Source organism: Cuculus canorus, chromosome 13 (genome assembly GCF_017976375.1).
Source record: "Cuculus canorus isolate bCucCan1 chromosome 13, bCucCan1.pri, whole genome shotgun sequence".
Lineage (NCBI taxonomy): Eukaryota > Metazoa > Chordata > Aves > Cuculiformes > Cuculidae > Cuculus > Cuculus canorus.
Genome location: NC_071413.1, coordinates 3,375,533 through 3,393,143, shown reverse-complemented (window position 1 = coordinate 3,393,143; position 17,611 = coordinate 3,375,533). Strand labels below are relative to the sequence as shown.

The window sequence follows — 17,611 nt, the reverse complement described above, 5'->3', positions numbered from 1 at the left end:
TGATGTGCTGGGAGTAATGGGTATTGCTGCCACTTTTTTCCTTAGATTGACTTTTTTATTCAGCAAAATAGCAGGTGCTATTTAGTGGTGCTTAAGTTTTTTTTCCCTGAAATGTTGGTGGCTATTAGTTGTCTCAGATGCTGTTTACAGACAACTAGAAAGAAAGCTTGCCATCTCCCAGTATTATTTTTTATGTTAGTTTCAAGGGAGAGGTTCCCGTGCAAGGTTGATGAGAGCGGCTGTGCCAGGAGGTGTTGTCTGGTCTTGGAGAGGTGTGCAGGGCTTCCCGGCAGCCACACAGGCAACACCTGCAAGGCAGGTCACTGCCCAATCCTGAGAGAGGAAGAACAATCAAATCCACGGCAGGTTTGGACCTGGAGCTTTGAACACAGCACAGAGCAGGCTCAAGGCTTGCTCCTTGCTGTAGTTCCTGGCAGAGTGGAGGTGTGGCAATTCATCAAATGCCACACTGCCCTACAGCTTTACAGAGCCCTTTTGCTGTGAGGTGGAAGGATTCAAGAGTGCCAACCGTGCCCTGTTAAAAAACAGAACAAAAAAATCCTCCCTGACCTATAGGAAAAGGGGAGAAAAGAAGGGGTGGCTTGGGTTGGGCTGAAACAGCCTTGTACGCTGTGTAAAAGCAAACCGAGGAATTTGGGCGGGTGGAGAACCAGCCCAGAAGGAGGTGATCCCCAGAGGCTGCTGTGCATTTATTTGCAAAGAAAACACTTTGAAGGTACTCCAAGTGCAGAGTTGCAAATCAGCTGCCTGATGTGCCAAGTGTGTGAAGCTCTGCCTTTCCGTGCTCCCCACCTTGCAGGGGCTTTGCGGGGCTTCCCCATGGGAATGGGGAGCAGCACGGACCCATCGGCCTGGCTCTGCCTGACCACCCCATCTCACTTGTCTCCACATAATTTATTTCTGTAACTCATAAAGGAAAACAACACAAAACACACTAGCTCCTGAGCTTAAGGCCAAATCTTGGATTGCTTTGTGGACAGAACTTCCTTTGAAATTACGGGGTGTTTGGCTTGGTTAAAGACTGGCAGGCTGGGAAAGCCAGTGTTGGATTATTGTAAGGTCAGAGAAAGGATGTATTGGAAGGTCTGGGGGATGTACTTTCTTTTGCTTTTCTGACTGATTACCCTGTGAATAATGAGTATGGGCTTAGAGCTTTCTCATTTCCAAATAGGTTGGTCTGCACAGGGAATTTCTAGCCCTACTCCGCAGGCGTGGTGACAAGCGGAGAGACTGGTGAAGGCTCCTGCGCCTGGGTCAGAGCAGAGCCGGGCTCTGGGTGCTGGTGTGCCTGGTGGTGCCTGGGAGCTTTCAGCGTGGAGTTGAATCCCACCCTTGGGAACCGGAGTTCAGTGCAGCAGTGCTGGTGGAGTGAGGGTGAGCTCTGGGCTGCTGCTGAGAGCGCACAGTCACACACAGACATCAGCTGGACTTCAAGCCACAGAAGCTGGGGTAACAAGGGATGGTGCAGAACCAAATTATAGGGGCAGCGTGGGGGAAGATTTGGTCCAAAGTTTTATTTTGCTTATATATATTTTAAATGGGATTAGGACTACAACCAAACAGCAGTGAGATCATGGGAGTCTTCCCTTCTCAAAGGACAAGAGCTACACAGCCAGGTGGCAATCACTTGTGAAAACATCTCCCTGAACAGCAGGCATTCCTCTTTGGAAGGAGGAGCAGAGCAGGAGCCAGGATCTGGGCACGCGCTGGGGCAGGCTCAGTTCTGCACACACCATCCCCTCCCATAACACTGCTGTTCTGAAAAAAAAAACCCAAAACAGGTACCAGCCAGAAAAAGTACTTGATAAGCCTGCGATCAAACTCTTGTTTGAATTTTTTGGACTATGCAGCTTGTAGTTTCTCACTGAGCAGTTGACTTAAGAGAACAGAGTAAGTGTTGTCTTGGGGTCTAAATTAGAGTAAGACTGACTCCAAGGTCAAGTGTGACCATTTCATAACAAATAGTCGCATGTTTGTTTTTATCCTGCGGCTCAGGTCCAGGGCACTAACTTCTAAGCCTGGAGCGGAAGGTGAGGTGAGGTTGTCTGTTCTGTGCATGTGATTGATCTTAAATAGGAATAAAATACTTGAAGTTTTCCTCTCTGAGAACTCCAGGAACAGTAGCAAGCAGTGCACCCGACAGCTTTATACAGGGGAAGAAGAGGTTGGAGGCTGGGGGACATCCAGTATTTCAGGTTTGAGCTAAAGGTCCTTCTGCTGCAGCCAATGCTCAGATGTTACCTACTTCAACAGGAGAAGGACTGATGCCTGCCAGGATTTAAACCTAGAGCTGTAGAGGAACACAGCATTTTTAATCTAGGTAAGATGCAAGTTGCTTGGCTAACTTTTATGTGATATCACACATCTTTACAGCCTGTCTGTTGGTTCAAGGAAAGATAAGGAAAAGGGATGCACGCTCGTCCTGTGCTCTCCTTGCCAAAGACTTATACAAGCCATTCCTATCAGCCTGAGTCACCAACACCACTGCAAGATAAAAGCTGTGGTTCTCATAGAATGAAAACTAACAGGGAGCAGCCATTTGTATTGGTCACTTTGTCATTCTTGTTGTGCTTGAAGAGACATCTCTCTCTCTCTCTCTCTCTGGCCGTAGTGGAAGGCAGCCAGAGAAGTCTTCTTGTGACTGGTACTAGATTGAGACAGAATCTGTTTTAATTGAGGAAAAACAATTATTCCTTCTCTAAAGTGGTCAAATAGCTCTTCTCCAGAACTACTAAAATCCTTCATCTCTCAAAGGCACCAGTGGGAGAAGCAGGGGATGTGTAGACACCAGCCTAGTACCAGTTCTGTACTTCACTCTGAACCTGACAGAGACTGCACAGTAGAGAGATTCTTCATAGATTTAGTAAAAGCTACTCTTTTTTTTCCGTGGATATAATTACAGAAGGGGTTAGATTCATCTGGGAACAAAAGCTCTAGTAATTAAAAAAAAAAAAAGGGGGTCCCAAACAGATTTTTAACCCCTCAATGAATACACTAATTCTTTTAGCCAGTTTTCAAGGGAAAAGTTGCTTTTTAAACTTTTTTTTTAAAGGAAACATTTGCAAACTTATTTCTTAGCAGATATGGTGAGCGGGGAGATTCCAAAGGGCTTTGCTGCAATTAAGGGAATGGTTGCATTAGGTCGTGCTGCAGTGATTTAGCGCGTGAGGAGGAAAATCCCAGCTGAGTGGTTTACACATTGATCCTGAATGTTTTGATGAAAGGTCAGACTCAGCAATGCGTTTATTCTTATTTGGAAGTCTAAAGAGTCCAACGAGAAGTTGTATCTCTTAAGTAGGGGTTGAATGTGTAAATATCCACAGCTAGCTCTTTACTTACTCTGTCATTTTATTGTGAATTTAATTAGGGAAAGCTTTACTTGAAAATTGAAGGCAAATCTCTACTTGTAATAGGAGAGAGCATTCCTGTAGACTCTCCTGGTTTAGGATATCATGTATTTAAATTCTGTTCCTTACTGACTTAAAGGAATTATAAGGTAGCTAGGAGGAAGAGAAAAAGGATCTAGGAAAGCTGGTTGATTTTTCAAGGATTGCTCTGTAGCAATGGATGAACAGACAGCTCAGCTGAGGTGGAAAGGGTTACCTCTCTATTGCTCCACTGTGTTTTCCTGGGTATTTTAATTAAAACCAGATAGAGGAAAACTTTTCACACAGTTTCCAATCTTCAGTGATTTCACCTGCTGCTGAAATTTGCATCAAGAGGTAATGCTGAGGGGATGATGTAAAGAGGAATGAATGCTCCTTTTAGCCACTATGAATAGAGGTTTCTCATATCAGTTAAGTGTTGATTTTATAATATTATGAGAAGATTACACGTTTCTGTAATTTTTTAGCTGGGCCTCTAAGATGTAAATTAACATTTCACCACTTTGTGTAACATTCCCAAATGGAGAAGGGAGGTTTGGCTGATAAATTCCGTAAGGTTACATTTATTTGGATATGTTTACTATAACTAACAATGTGGAAAATCGCCTTCCTAGCCCTTTGGTCTGTTCTCTCTGCTCACTCTTTCCCTGATCTTGCAGTTCTTGAGTTTTCTTTTTGCTGCCTCTAGAAAGATTTTTAATGAACAATTGTCCTGGAGGTGTTTGTTCCACAACTGTGCTTGAGTTGTATTCTTTTTAAGTGTTGCTGAAAACTTAGCCCCAACTCCTTTGCTGCCTGACTGTGGGCGATGGAGCAGATGAGTTCCTCAGTAAATGAGTGATGTCTGAGCGGTGAAATGCTTGAGGGGGCAGTGAAGTGTGAGGACTGGGAGAAGAGGACCATCTCACCTCTTGTTCACCGCTTGGGCTTGAGTCTGGCATCCAGCTTCACAAGAATCAGAGCCCATCTTCCAAAATTCAGCTTGAAAAGAGGTTGCTTTGCCATTTTGGCATGTAGATGGTGAGCAGAGTGAGTGTAGGGAAGGCACTCAGTGCTACTTCTGGGAACAGAATTGACCTCTGTGATGTGTGGTTTTGTCCTGCAGTGCTGGGGGCTGGTTGGCAGCTGCTGGTGTCTGTTTTGTGAAGACAAGACTCATTAGGCACTGGAGCACCAGTGCCAGTGCTGCACATAGCGGTCATTTCAAAAGTTAAATCCTTTCTCCCCTCAAGCAAATGGCCTTCAACATCAGTCACTGAGGCCAAAGTATATTTCAGTGTTTGCCTCTCGGTGCCAAGTGCTATCGCAGGACACGTGTTCTTTAATAGAAGTGGATTAGCGCTTCAGCTAAGTGGTTGCAGGTTTCTCAGTAGAGGTTGCGGGCCAAGGGTTTGGCTGTAGGTGCAGTGGGCAGGTTGTGAAAAGAGCAGATGATGCCAAAACCCCATTGTAGATGAGGTTTGCCTTTTATTCCAGGTCCTTTCTGAGATAACTCACTGGTCAGCATCTTGTACGTTTTTCCCTCCTTGCAGAGGAGCCAGGCAATGAGAATACAAAAGATGTGTAGTGAAAAACCAAGTGTGTTTCTCGGCACACAGTCTAAGTCTGGATGATGGTTTATCACCAGCTGAGTAACGATGTTTAACTGGGTGCATAAGCAGAGTCTAGTACGTGTATAACCATGCCAGTTTCCCAGTGTTTTCATCTGAGAAAATTACCTCTAGTCTTTTTTTTCTAGTTTTCTGGCCTTTTATACCTGCTTTACTCCCATTTTGTGTCAAGATGAGTGAAAGAGGGATGGTGCTGAGTGTGGTATTTGTGCATTTCTGGATCATTCATCAATGCTAATTGGATGTGGATCAAGCGTATGTTCACATTTCTGTCAAATTAGCCAGACAGATCACCAGCCCCAGAGTTGAGGCCAGCTGCCCGAGAGCAGACTGTTATCTGATTCAAAACTGACAATACTCGATCCAGCAAAAAGTCAAAGCAGTCCAGATGGATGATACCTGACCAGGCAGAAATCCTGCCAATATGAAGTTAACCACCAGTACTTTACACTGTGTGGCATCTTTTTATGCAGTACTAAGAGTTGTAACGCTGGGTTTATTCAGTTGTTGGAACGTGGCCTTGTGTGCTACAGTGGTGGTGCCCCTCATGGGGGAACATTCACTGTTGTGCAAAGAGAGATTTGCCTGCTCCGGTGAGTCTGAACCCTGGCTGGCCCTGGAGAGCCAGCCGCTGAAGGTGAAAAATGGAGTTCTGGTCCTTTCATGGTTACACAGCGTTATCCTCTTGTAAGAGTCACTGCGGGCAGGAATCTGACTGTAGCCTGAAACAACCACCATGTATCTGCCATAGGTCTGCAGCAGAGAGCAGCCAAACGCATCGGACTGCCCAGATCTGGAGAAGCTTCAGTTTGCTGTGGCACTTGATGGTGTGTTGACTTGGTTTTTACTTTTTATTTTTTCCTCCCCCCAGTTGGATCCATAGGAAGGAAGCGAACCTACATATATAGCTTATAGTGTCAGTGCTTCCTGGAGGTGGAGGAGAGGCAAAATTAGAATATCCTGTTTACATGTCGCTAGTGCTGTATTTGACCAGCTGTCCCAAGGGTTTTTGGCTTGCTGGATCAGGACAGGCTTTTCTTATGGTCTGAGAGCCTTCCTGTCCTACTGGGTAGAGGAGTCTGGCTGTTTGCGCTAGCACTGAGCACCTCCCTGAGCCGGGCTTTCCAGCTGCAGAGAGGAGACTGGGCTTTTTGCTGTAGCTGAGGCTGGGAAGGTGAGATCTACCTGGACAGGTACTTCAGAGCTAAAATCTTTCATGAGCTGAGGGTGGAAAAAGGTGGCAAATGACTTTCTGGAGCCGTTGTTCCTGCAGGATGTCTCTACAGGGAGGTATATCCCTCCTCTCCATGTTCTCAAAGCATCCTTGAGTCACTCGACTTGCTGGGACTGAAAAAAAAAACCCCAGCTGGTTGAGAGGGTTGGTGAGAGAGGTTTTAAGTGATATCTAGCTTTCCTTAAGCAAATAATTTAGTCTTTCTGAGTGACTTGGTATAATACCTACGTATATGCCAGCTTGTGTTTAAGCAAACCAATTTGTTCTTCTGGAAACGCTAAAGAGCCGCCATGTGACAGTGAGAACCAGTGAGCCAGGGTTGGTGGCACCTTTGTGGAGAGGGTGGTGGGAATGTAGGGCTGCTGTGGGCGTTCAGGGCTTGGGTACGGCTTGTGGAAGGAGCTGTGGAATGTATAACCCAACACGGTTACGTAATTCATGCCTTTTCCAGACTGTCATGCTCGTTCTGGAAATAGACCGTTATCTAAGAAAATAGAACAGTGCACCTGGAAACTTTTAGACTAGTCTCCTGGTTTAATCATGAGCCCGTTTTATATATGTCAAGGAAGGCAGCTGTAATATATGACCTTTTTCTGCCATATATTAGTGTGACTCATACATAAATGTCAGGAGAATGTAATGAAAAGTCTCTCCAACTTGACGTCTCTGCAGACGATGTTTTTGGGTCTGACGTGCTGTGGAGTTCAGGGTGTTAGGGCTGCGTTGTTGGTGCTTTCAGTATCACTGTTACCTGGCTGCACAGATTTTTCCAAACTGAAGGATTGAAGCAGATTGTGTCTTTTCCATGTCATCTTGGAAGGCTTTTCCTCTGAAGACTTTGCAGGTGTCAGTGGCTCCTATGTAAAAGAAAAGAGCCAAGACACAAATTAAATGGTTTTCTGAAGACAGCTAAAAAAGCCAAAACTGGAAAAGTAGACTGGTACAGTAGAGTTGCTGGCTGGTTCCGTACTGTGATCCCTGTCATTTGTACAGGGAAGTCTGCAGTGTGTGGATTGACACACTGTTATCAGTATGTGGTATCAGTAAGCACAAAGGAAAGGTGATGAAAGGTAATCTTTAATTTTTTTTTTTAATTGTTTGTTTATTGTAGTAAAACTGTCTCGATGTCTGTAAACCTGCCACTGGAAATGGCTTAAATAAAGCTTGGCAGGTCCACGTTCTGCCTTGTGTTATGCCAGAGTAAGTCTAAAGTAATAGTGTGGAGAAGCATCTCATCCCAAAGCTCAGATGATCTCCGGCTGGTGCAGCCAGCTAAATGAACTTGTAGAAATTGCAGTATCCATGTTAAAAAACAAATGTTTGTGTGAGTGCCTTTGCAACCTGAATTTTTTTTGAGACTGTCCTCTATCACTGTCTGTGAACCACCACTTCTTCCGTTGCGTGTTATATTGGGGTATGCAGTGTGAGGTCTGCTCTCTTCCTGAACCACTGTGAATGTACAGCTGGGCTGGATGCCCCACGTGCTCTACACCGGCTTCTGAATGTGAAACATGCCCAGGAGCACCTGGGAGCTTTGGATGTTGGTATCGGATCTTTCTGCACTGAAACTTGGACTGGCAGGAGCGTCTCTCTTGTTGTCTGTCTGTCTCTCTGGGCTTGCCTGCTGACTCTGAATGTGGTGGTGTGTCCTCTTCTGCCAGTAGTTGTACAAGCTCACTGTTTTGCTGGCCCTAGCCTGTCTTCACCCACTTGCCACTACTGCTGTGACAGAAATCATGCCCTCCTCAAACAGGCTGAATTGTACATGTAGTCACACTTGCTGTGTTCCAGGCCAAGTTAGTGTGGTTTGACTGGAAGGCCTTGTTGACCTGGTCTCTTTGGGCTCTAAGAGGATGCGTGTCCACTGCAAGACATGGGGATGCTCAGCAGAAGTGGAGCAGGGGACAACGAAGGGGCTTTACGTGCTTTTCCCCCTCATTCATTCCCAGTGGTGCTCTTACACCCCTATCTGTGTCTTCTTGCTTTACCATTCCCAGTAATCACAAAGTACTTTTAGAAGGAGGATTTTCTTCCATCTGTCTTTTATTTGTCAATAATTAGGCTGCTGAAGTTATTTGCAAGTCTCCTTGCGGTGTGGTTGTCAACCTGAGCATGAAGCCTGAGCAGCCAGCTGAGCTCTGAATCACAGACAAAGCAACCCAACGTGGCACAGACGATGGAGCAGCCACAAGAACCGCTCAGTCTTCCAGTTCATTGCCTCAGCAGCAAAAGATCTTTCTATAAATGACAAGAGAGAAGTATAAATCATCCTGGAGCTGCCACGCACTAAATCAAGAAGCAGAGAGATGAATGAATATTTGTAAACCAAGTGTCAGTGTAACTAAAACACTGCACAGAACAATAGGCTTGTGCTATGCCTTGTGCAGTCGGGAGGCTCTGGGCAGAGTCGAACATCCACACAAAGGGAAGTTCCGCAGAGGCCCAGCAGCTGCAGCCGGACAGGATGAGCTCTGCACAGATAGCATCAGTACCTTTGTGATTGAGAGCGGTAATTTCACATACTGTATGAAGCAATAAGCATTTGCTGCGCTAGCTGTAGGTTTTCACTGTGTGACTGGGTGCATCTACATTACAGTAACAAAAGCTTTCCCCTTTCCAGCAGCTGCTACTCGGAGCTGATACCAGCTCCCGTGACATTCCCACTCCACAGTGCTGACCTGGAGTTGCTGTGGTTTAGTTCACCAGCACAGACTTGCCCTGGGCTCAGAGCTGCTAAAATATGACGTTCGGGAGGGTGGTGTTTGAGAGCTGTTTCTATAGCCCTCTGTGTTCCCAACCTCTTGCCCATCCCCTCACCCTACATTTAAAACTCTTGAAAGTTTCCAACAAAACCAAACAGCCTGTGGATTTACTGAAGCAATAGGCTGAGGCTGAGCCCTGCTGGCAGTGCCGATCCCTCAAGCCGGTAAAGCTCAGCTCTGTGTCCTGATAGCACTGCCATTCCTGGTCCCAGCACCTCTCTTGGTGGCCATGACTTCTCCCAGCAGCTTTGTCCTACGGGTCACAGCCTCTTTGAGCCATCGGCAGAGTGGGGGTAGTGAAAATTATTCTTGGAGCTGGAGAGAACCAGGAGCTTGCTTCTACAAAGCTTGCAGTGAGTGTGAATTTCACTGCAGTTGTAATCAAACATAAATTGATCTCAAACTTTGATTTCTTCAAGTTCTACATGTGTGTCCCTCCTGCCCCAAGCCTGTTTATTAATTAAGTTTCCTGTAGGAGGCAGGCACTGAAGTGATGGAGAATTTTTTTAAGTCAGCAAAAATTAAGTAATTTACTGGGGGGGGGAGGGTTCACCCTCTTTCTTAGGGAGAAGTGTGATGTTGAGGCAGTCTCGATGAGGTTGAACAACGACAGGAAAATTTCCTGGTTCACAGACTTTTTTTTTTTTCCCCCTAGCTTTGCTTTTGCTGTGATTTGTGTAAGGTGGTGTGGCCCATCTTCCTCTGGTCTGACCTACTTCAACCTCCAGCGTGGTTGCTGCAGGGGTGCTTGAGCACCAGAGGTGTCACAGGATGGGGTCAGGTCCCCCCTGCTCATGGGGTGTTGTGTGCCGAGTGTGGATGGGCTGTGGCTTGGGAGGAGAGCTTTAAAATGTTTACCTGAGCGTTTCCCACTTGTCCTAGTCTGTCATTTTCAACCTTAATTCAAGTTGTGGTGTCTTCTGATCTTCCTCTGGGGAAGAGGGCAGTGCTGGTAGCTTATCCAGACAGTTTCTCCATTTCCATCAGAAAACAGCTTAAGCCAAGTCTTTCTGCAACTGTTCCATTGCTGCTTAGCATGTCCTGGATATAGTTATTTATAACTTGTAAATACCAGTTGTTATTTTAAGTTGGGTTTTGAAGCCTTGGTCCATTTGCCAGGTATCTGCCAGGTGGCAAATCAAAGCCCTTCAGCGAGAGCTACCTGTGGTGGTGAGGGCTGGAGGGAATTTCCCAGGCTGCTTCCCTTGCTCCTGCCTGGCTGCTGGGAAGAGGTTCTGCCCCTGTGCCCTGTGTGGATGCCTTGTTTCTTCTGTCTGCCTCTGACTGGCAGATGACGTGTGCATCGGAAGATCCCTCCTCCTGTGGTGGTTGGAAGGAACAGAGCATTTTTCTCGCCTGAAGTCACCTCTCGGCATCTGAGCTGTTGCAGCCCAGGACGTCTGCACAGTAGCTGCTGTCAGCTTGGGCAGGTACCGCTGCAGCAGAGGCACGGCTGCCAGGCCTTGGGGCAGCTCTGATTCTTCACTGTTTACCCAGCTTCTCACCAGAGGATTGTTTTAAAGGTAGCAGCAACACCCTGTGTAAAACCTGCCCAGGCGTGAGATCAGCAGCTGCGGGCACTGCAGCCCATGTGGGAATACCTCCTGTGGCCAGGGGCACGGGCCGGTGTCTGATGCAGCCCCTCCGTGGTCCTCCCGCTCTTGCAGCTGGCTCAGGTTGTTGTAGTTTGAGTTCTTGAGCTGTTAAGTGTTTCCTCCTCCTTTGTTCTTCCCGCTTCGCGGCTGTAGGTTTTCATTCCCATGCCCTGCACCTTGACTGGGCCACGGGTACGGAAAAGCTTTCTGGGGACTTAGGTGGAGATGTGTTTTTCCTGCCTGAGAGAAGAAAAGGGGATTTTTAGTAGCCCAGCATGATATTCACCCACCCATTGCCCAGCGCTGCAGCATGAACAGAACTGCAGAGGCGGGCAGGGAGTCATCTGTGCCGTGTGTTAGTTGTTAATTTTAGTTTTACCATAACTCCTGACGACAGGGCTTGGCTGTTTCCTACTGTAGGCAGCGTCTAGCAGTTTGTCCTGGAGATACGGCGTGGCTGTAAGGCAATAAAGCTGCAGCTCATCCCTGAGCTGTGGTGTGCTGTCAAGGAATGCTGTAGCCAGATTCCCCCTCTGACTCACAAAGTCGAGAGGCCATATGGTACCATTTTTCTTGTATTTGTCTTAAACCCTTGACTTCAGGTTAAGTGAGGATGGCATTAGGCACAGGCTGAGTTCCACACGTGTCTGAGGACAAACCCTGGCCAAAAGGTGGTTATGTATCTGCCATTATATGTACTCCATTTTGCCTTTGCCTATTGCATTTTTCCCAGTTCTGTGTTCCGGGTAAAGTCTGTATGAAGCACCAGCCTGTACTGGCGTGGTCAAAAGAGCATCCTGGGATCTGATGTATGGGCCCTAAACTAAACTTCCTCTAATGTGTAGTCTGCCACAGGGAACTCTTACGCATACATTACAGCAGACTGAACAAAACACATATAACATAAATATCTTCTTTAGATTGTTGCTGATCCCTTTCCTTGTTCCAATGCAGTGTATTCAGTCTCTTGAGTCTGGAGCAAAACAGTCGACTACATCAGGAAATACCTGTCTTATTTTCTCTTGGTGCTGATATTAGCATTTTGCTAATGCGTGAGTTACCCAGAGGTTAAAGACGTGGGTAGCACTGGCAATGTGCTGTAGCTTACTCCAGCAGAGAGTCCCTGGGAGCTCCTTCTCTTCCTACTGTCTGGTTTTTAATTGGTTATCTTTTGCTGTGATCTGCAGTGTGTTATATCCAGTCTCTGCTCTCACGTTTGGTGAAATGCTATGTGAGGATGCAAACATCTGTCATGCTGTGCTACCACTCGGCCAACCTTTATGCAAACTTTAGGTATATGCAGCATCTTAGAGCATCTCTTTCTAGCTAAAGAGAGACACCAGATTTGTAGGAGAGCTGATGACCTGAGTGGAAATGCAACAATTGATGTATTCAGGAACTGGAGGCACAGTTGGCTACTTAGAATGGAGGTGTTGGAAGGGGCAAGGAATTGTATAAAGGCAGAAACAGTTGATCTGAAGTCACGTTAAGTGAATTGAGAAGAAGAAACAAGATGTGCTTGTTCTGTAGCAGAACGTTCTTCATAGGCGGTTTAACAAGCTTTAGTATTAAATCTGGGGAAAAAAGTGATGTAGCTGTTATGTCAAGGCTTTCACAAGCTTACAGCCTGGGCTGTGACTGGTGGAAAACAGCCATGTAATCAGTGCTTTTCCTAGCAGCCATGAGCTCACGCTATACTCTCACCACAGCTGCATGTATGTTTTCCAGAATATACTTTTGGAATTATACATGCACTTTTTTAGTATGCTAATCGTCTCTGTTGTCATTCGTTTCTGGAGTTAATGACTGGTCTCAGAGAAAACGAGTTAACAAACTGACAGCTGCTCATAACAGATCACTTGCTGGAGAGGCCAGTGTGAGTTTAACATCCACAATAAATCCTCCTTTTGCTTCTGATGGTTCAGTGGAGCAGTGGCAAAGCAATGAGGCAATAGCTCCATTTATCAACACAGCTCATGGCTGCAGTAGATTTGTGCATGAGAGCTCATAGACAAAAATGCCAGAGAGTTACAGACTGTGGATTTATGTTCCTCTGAGTAATATTGAGTGTAAATAGGAAAAGGTAGATCTCTCAGTGTATAGACAGGCCATCAATAGCTGCCAGTCCCCAGGTACATGGTTGGCGTGAAAAGATGGGCAAGAAGGCTGCAGACAACTGGGAAGATCAGAAAGGGCTCTCTTCTCACTCTGCTGCTGAGAGCGAACTGTGGATGCTCTGCTGCTGGGAGTAATTCCTGATGGGATGCCTTTTCTGATCACACTGTCCGCAGTAATCAATAACAGTCTTTCATCAGCAGTTAACCATTAACTCATAGCAAATAGCAGATCTTTTTCATAACCTTTGGTTGCAAATAAATAAATAGATGTAATGGCCTTGGATAAGGCAACAAATATTCTGAAATTCCTATTTCCTCTGTTGGAGCCGAGGTAGTCTAAGGACCAGCATTTTCTTAACCTTTGTTTGCAATCAGCTGATGGATCTAGCTGGCAGCTAGTTTGTGTTGCAGGTTTAGCTGAGGACATGGGTATCTGATAATATTAAAGGTATAGTTCCTGCTTCACTGAAATGCTGACATAGGTTTAAGATTATTTTTTTTTAAAGACTATTATTAATAGATTTATTGGGTTTTAGAATTTCCACTTGACAAATCTCCTCGTGGTCCCAAATGGCAGCATTGCACCAGGGTGTTGAGCTAGTTGAATGAAAGCTTAATCTCTCTTTGTAATGGGAAACGAGGGAGTTAAAGGTATAAACACAAAGAAACCAGTGGTCTTTCCATTTCGGTTTTGAATTAGTAGTGTAGGAAGATTCTTTTCTTTAAATATATGGTTTTTTTAACTTGACAGAATCCCGTTTAAACCGATCACAGTACACAGCCCGTACAGGTCACTGCATTGAATTGAAACAGTTCAGATTCAGAAGTGGTGTTTAAAATGTGTCTTGAATAGCTTGGAGTGGCAGAGATATTGATGGGCATCGTTATTGCCAACCGTGTCCTCGTCGGGAGCCCGGGTGAAGCCTCGGCTGTATTGCTGGGTACTGCTCTTCTTTGCTCCCCTCGCTGCAGCAGTCTGCTGAAACTATGAACACAGAAACTGAACTATGAATTGTTGTTTTATTAGTGGTTATCAAATGCAGTGTGGTGGAGCACCGAGTTGTGAAGGTCTTGCTAAATTATTCCCTGGGCAAGCACAGTTATTTCCAGGGGTTGTGCAGTTTTTCTGTCCTCTCTCCCTTCACCTGCATCCTTTGGATTTCTGTCTCTAGCCAGCCTCAGTCTCCATGCATTGAAACACCAGCAGAGGCTTCCCCTCACTGTCAGCTTTGGGTTGATTTCCATGTATTTGTTTCACTAAAGCCGCCTGTTGCTGTCTTGGCTACTTGCATCTATTCCGGGTGAGGAGCTCATTGATTTAGGGTCTGATGGGGCTAGTTTTAGGAGCTGTGGATGATTCTAACTTCCATTCTCTTTCTGCTTTGCAGGTATTTGTATAAAATGTGGAAAAGGTGTTTATGGAGCGAGCCAGGCTTGCCAAGCAATGGGTAACCTCTATCACACCAACTGCTTCACGTGCTGCTCTTGTGGTAAGTCAGACCTACCGTAGCCTTATTAAGTGGTTTCCTTTTGTAATATTTATTCCTTTATCAACCAGCGTACAGAGTAAGACCTCATCTTGCCTGCCTCCTGAGGCAAAATTCCCATGCAAGACTCCTGCTTCAAAAGATTTTTTTTATTTGCCATCTGTAAGTGTTCAATGGTGTTTTCTTAAGCAACAGCCCAGAAAAGCAGTACTCGGTTGTTTTAAAGGCTGCAAGTACAGAATGGCTTCAACCTGACAGTTTAAAGCGCTGTGTACTTTAAATCACTCGTGTTTATGGAACTGTAATGTGCATTTATCATTTTTACAGGAAAACTTTAGCAGACAAAACCATATTTTACCTCATTTTCAGGCTACAAATGTAACTCCAGTGGTGCGTGTATATTTGTCATTTCTGTATATACATAATGCTCGAAAAATCCTTCTTTTATGCTTGAATGTGATCAGATCAAATAGAAACTGCGTGCTGAAACACCTTGAACTATTATGATAGTTTATTTTTGTAGAGGAGAACTTGCAGGTAAATCACTGTCTCCTGCTTGCTGTTCCTGGGAGTTTTTAGGGGTGTGTCTTTATATGAAAGCGATGCCTTGTGTGTGTGATCTGGAGAAATCATGACTGCCAGGGGAAATGGGACTTCGGAAATTCAGGGCAGCGCTTTCGGAAGGGTTTGCCTTAAGCACTGTGAGCTTAAGTTGGAAACTTTCTCACTGCCTTGTCTGTAACTGCTAAGAGCTCACAAATTTCCACACAGCTCAAGGGAAGCATGAGAGCTCGATTTTCAGGAGTCAGGTAATTTTTCTTAATATACCCACACATTTATTTATGTTTGTAATATATGACAATATTTGGCTGGCTGTTGAAGATCTTGTTGCGACACATGTATGCAGCAAAAGATTTACTCTGAGCAGAATATGCCGAGCATAAATTGTTTATAAAAAGGATTAATTAAGGATTAGAAAAAGAGTGAAAGGTTATTGGCGCCGGACCAAAGAAGTCAATAATGAAAAGACCTTTGTAAAGTTCACTTGTGAAAGGAGAAGTGTTGTCTTTTCTCCTGAGATGTGTACAGATAAATATTGGTTTAAAGAAACATACAACCCAAACGTAGAATTTAGTGACCTTTATAAATGACTCTGAGCCACTACCAGGAATAAACTCCTCTCAGACCTTCAGGGATCACTCTCAACTTTGCTTGTCTGACAGTGAACGAGTAGCTGTTTTGTTGGCTCCTGATGTGAACAGCATCCTGCTTAGCAGAGGATTACAAAATATGATATCGGATAATATCTATCCACTCATCGCCAACATTAACCTAACCTAATTGCATGGGTGAATTCTAGCTTCCTCTCTGGGTCAGGCGTGGGGGGTTTTTTAAGTAGTCAGGATACATGTTTGTTACCACAGGGATCTGTACGCAGATCCGTTCCTCAGAAGAATGTATAAGGGCTGAGGAATGTATTTTAACAGCAAAATATAAACCCAGCTTAATTATTCAAAGGCACGACAAGCTTTTCTGACTGTCCTAGTGAGGTGTGTGTGGCCAGTGTACGTCTACCAGAGGGCAACTTGAGACATGTCTCTTTGAAGCGTGGTTTTGCCTCACCCCACAGTGCCGGTGGAATTTTGTGATTCATGCAGGTTTCAGTGAGTCATGCACATGCACGAGGAAGCAGTGTTCCAGGTTATCTTCCAAGCTTCTTGCTGTGCTGCTTGTGGGCTGGAAGGTCCTTGTCCACTAAGTTGTTTTGCAAGCACGAAGGGATTGGATTTCCTTCTATCTGCAACCTCTGATACAAGCCCATCAAAAGAGCAATGTGTGGGGACTTAATACTATCATAGAGTCATAGAATAGTTAGTGTTGGAAGGGACCTTAAAGATTATCTAGTTCAACCCCGTGCTATGGGCAGGGGCATCCCACTAGATCAGGCTGCCCAAGGCCCCATTGAACCAGGCCTTGTAGACCTCCAGGGATGAGGCATCCAAAACTTCCCTTGGCAACCTGTTCCAGTGCCATGGAATGGTTTGAGTTGGAAGGATCTTTTAAAGCCCATCCAGTCCAACCCCCCGCACTGAGCAGCGACAACTTCAACCAGACCAGGCTGTTCAGACTCCTTTCCAACCCAACCTTGAACATTTCGGGGGGTGAGGTTCTACCATCTCTCAGATATCCAGGTCCCATCTATAGGAATTGCATCCTAGCATGTGCTCCTGGAAAGCCTGACAGGACGTTGTACAAGCAACCAGACACAAACTTCTCATAGTACTGCAGTTTATGAACAGGGAGTTGATTTTATCATCAGTGTGAAGTTGGTGGGACCCAGATGACAATTCTGTGCTCTAGTTTGGTGCACACCATTAAAGAGATATGGAAAAACTGGAGAGGGTCTGAAAGGATTTACACAGATGATTAAAAGCTGGAGAAAAGCTAATTGTGAAAGCCCAGTGTATTTTGGGTATCGGAAATGATGGAGGAGACTGGAGCTCATAAATACTTCTACTATAAAACAGCATTAGAAAATGGTCTTATATTTACTAGAGGCAAACACGAGAGGTCTTTTCTGGAGCATGAAACTGTACGATTCAAGTAGGAAATCAAAATCTGTGTTCCCTTTCGTCAACTTGGCTTTGATCCCTTGCTGGGAACCAAGGAGCTTTCAGATTTGCAGTTAGGTACCAGGTTTCATCAGGTTACAGCGTTTCTGGTATTTTTGTTCCCAAAATCTCTTTGTGCTATTGCTTTGTTTGAGCATTTATCTATAAAGAAGTGGTGTAAATGTTGTTGCCAAAGGAACATGAAGGCCTGATTCTCTACCCGCTGCAAAGAGAAGGAATGCTGAGGGAATGGCAGGAAGATCCTCCAGGAGAGGGTTAGGTTGTACATTGGGAAGAGGCTCTTCACCCAGAGGCTACAGAAGCACTGGAACAGCTCTCACGGAAGCAGTCACTGTGCCAAGCCTGACAATATCGAATAAGTGTTGTTAGGACAATGCGCTCGGAAACACGATGCGGATGTTGGGGTTGTCCTGTGCGCAGGCAGGACTTGATGATCCTTGTTGATCCCTTTCAGCTTGGGACATTCTCTTATTCTGTGAAATCCTCTCAGCCCTAACACCAACGAAAACTCTTTTAGACCTTGGTTCAGCAAAACACCAAGATGTGCTTAAATATGTTATATTATTCATATGTAAGCGTGCTTTGCTGAATCTTAAATAACGGAGATGAATTCAGGCAACAGCACACACTGTCCCTTCTGTTCAGTGTAAAATTTTAGTTTTGGCAGGAGTTCAGCTGCAAATTTTGCTCACGGAAGACAAAAGATGAAAAATATCTGCCTGAAAAGTTCATCATCTAATTCCTCTTGGTAATATTTCAGAGCATG

General features: G+C 45.2%; 1 protein-coding gene across 1 annotated transcript in view; it reads left to right on the top strand.

The window, feature by feature from the left end:
* Positions 1-17,611, top strand: part of WTIP (WT1 interacting protein) — a 71,774-nt gene that overhangs the window by 9,453 nt on the left and 44,710 nt on the right. Inside the window, exon 2 of the mRNA XM_009567939.2 lies at positions 14,114-14,215. Within this exon, the coding sequence (XP_009566234.2) occupies positions 14,114-14,215 (102 nt within the window). The remainder of the gene's footprint in view (positions 1-14,113; positions 14,216-17,611) is intronic.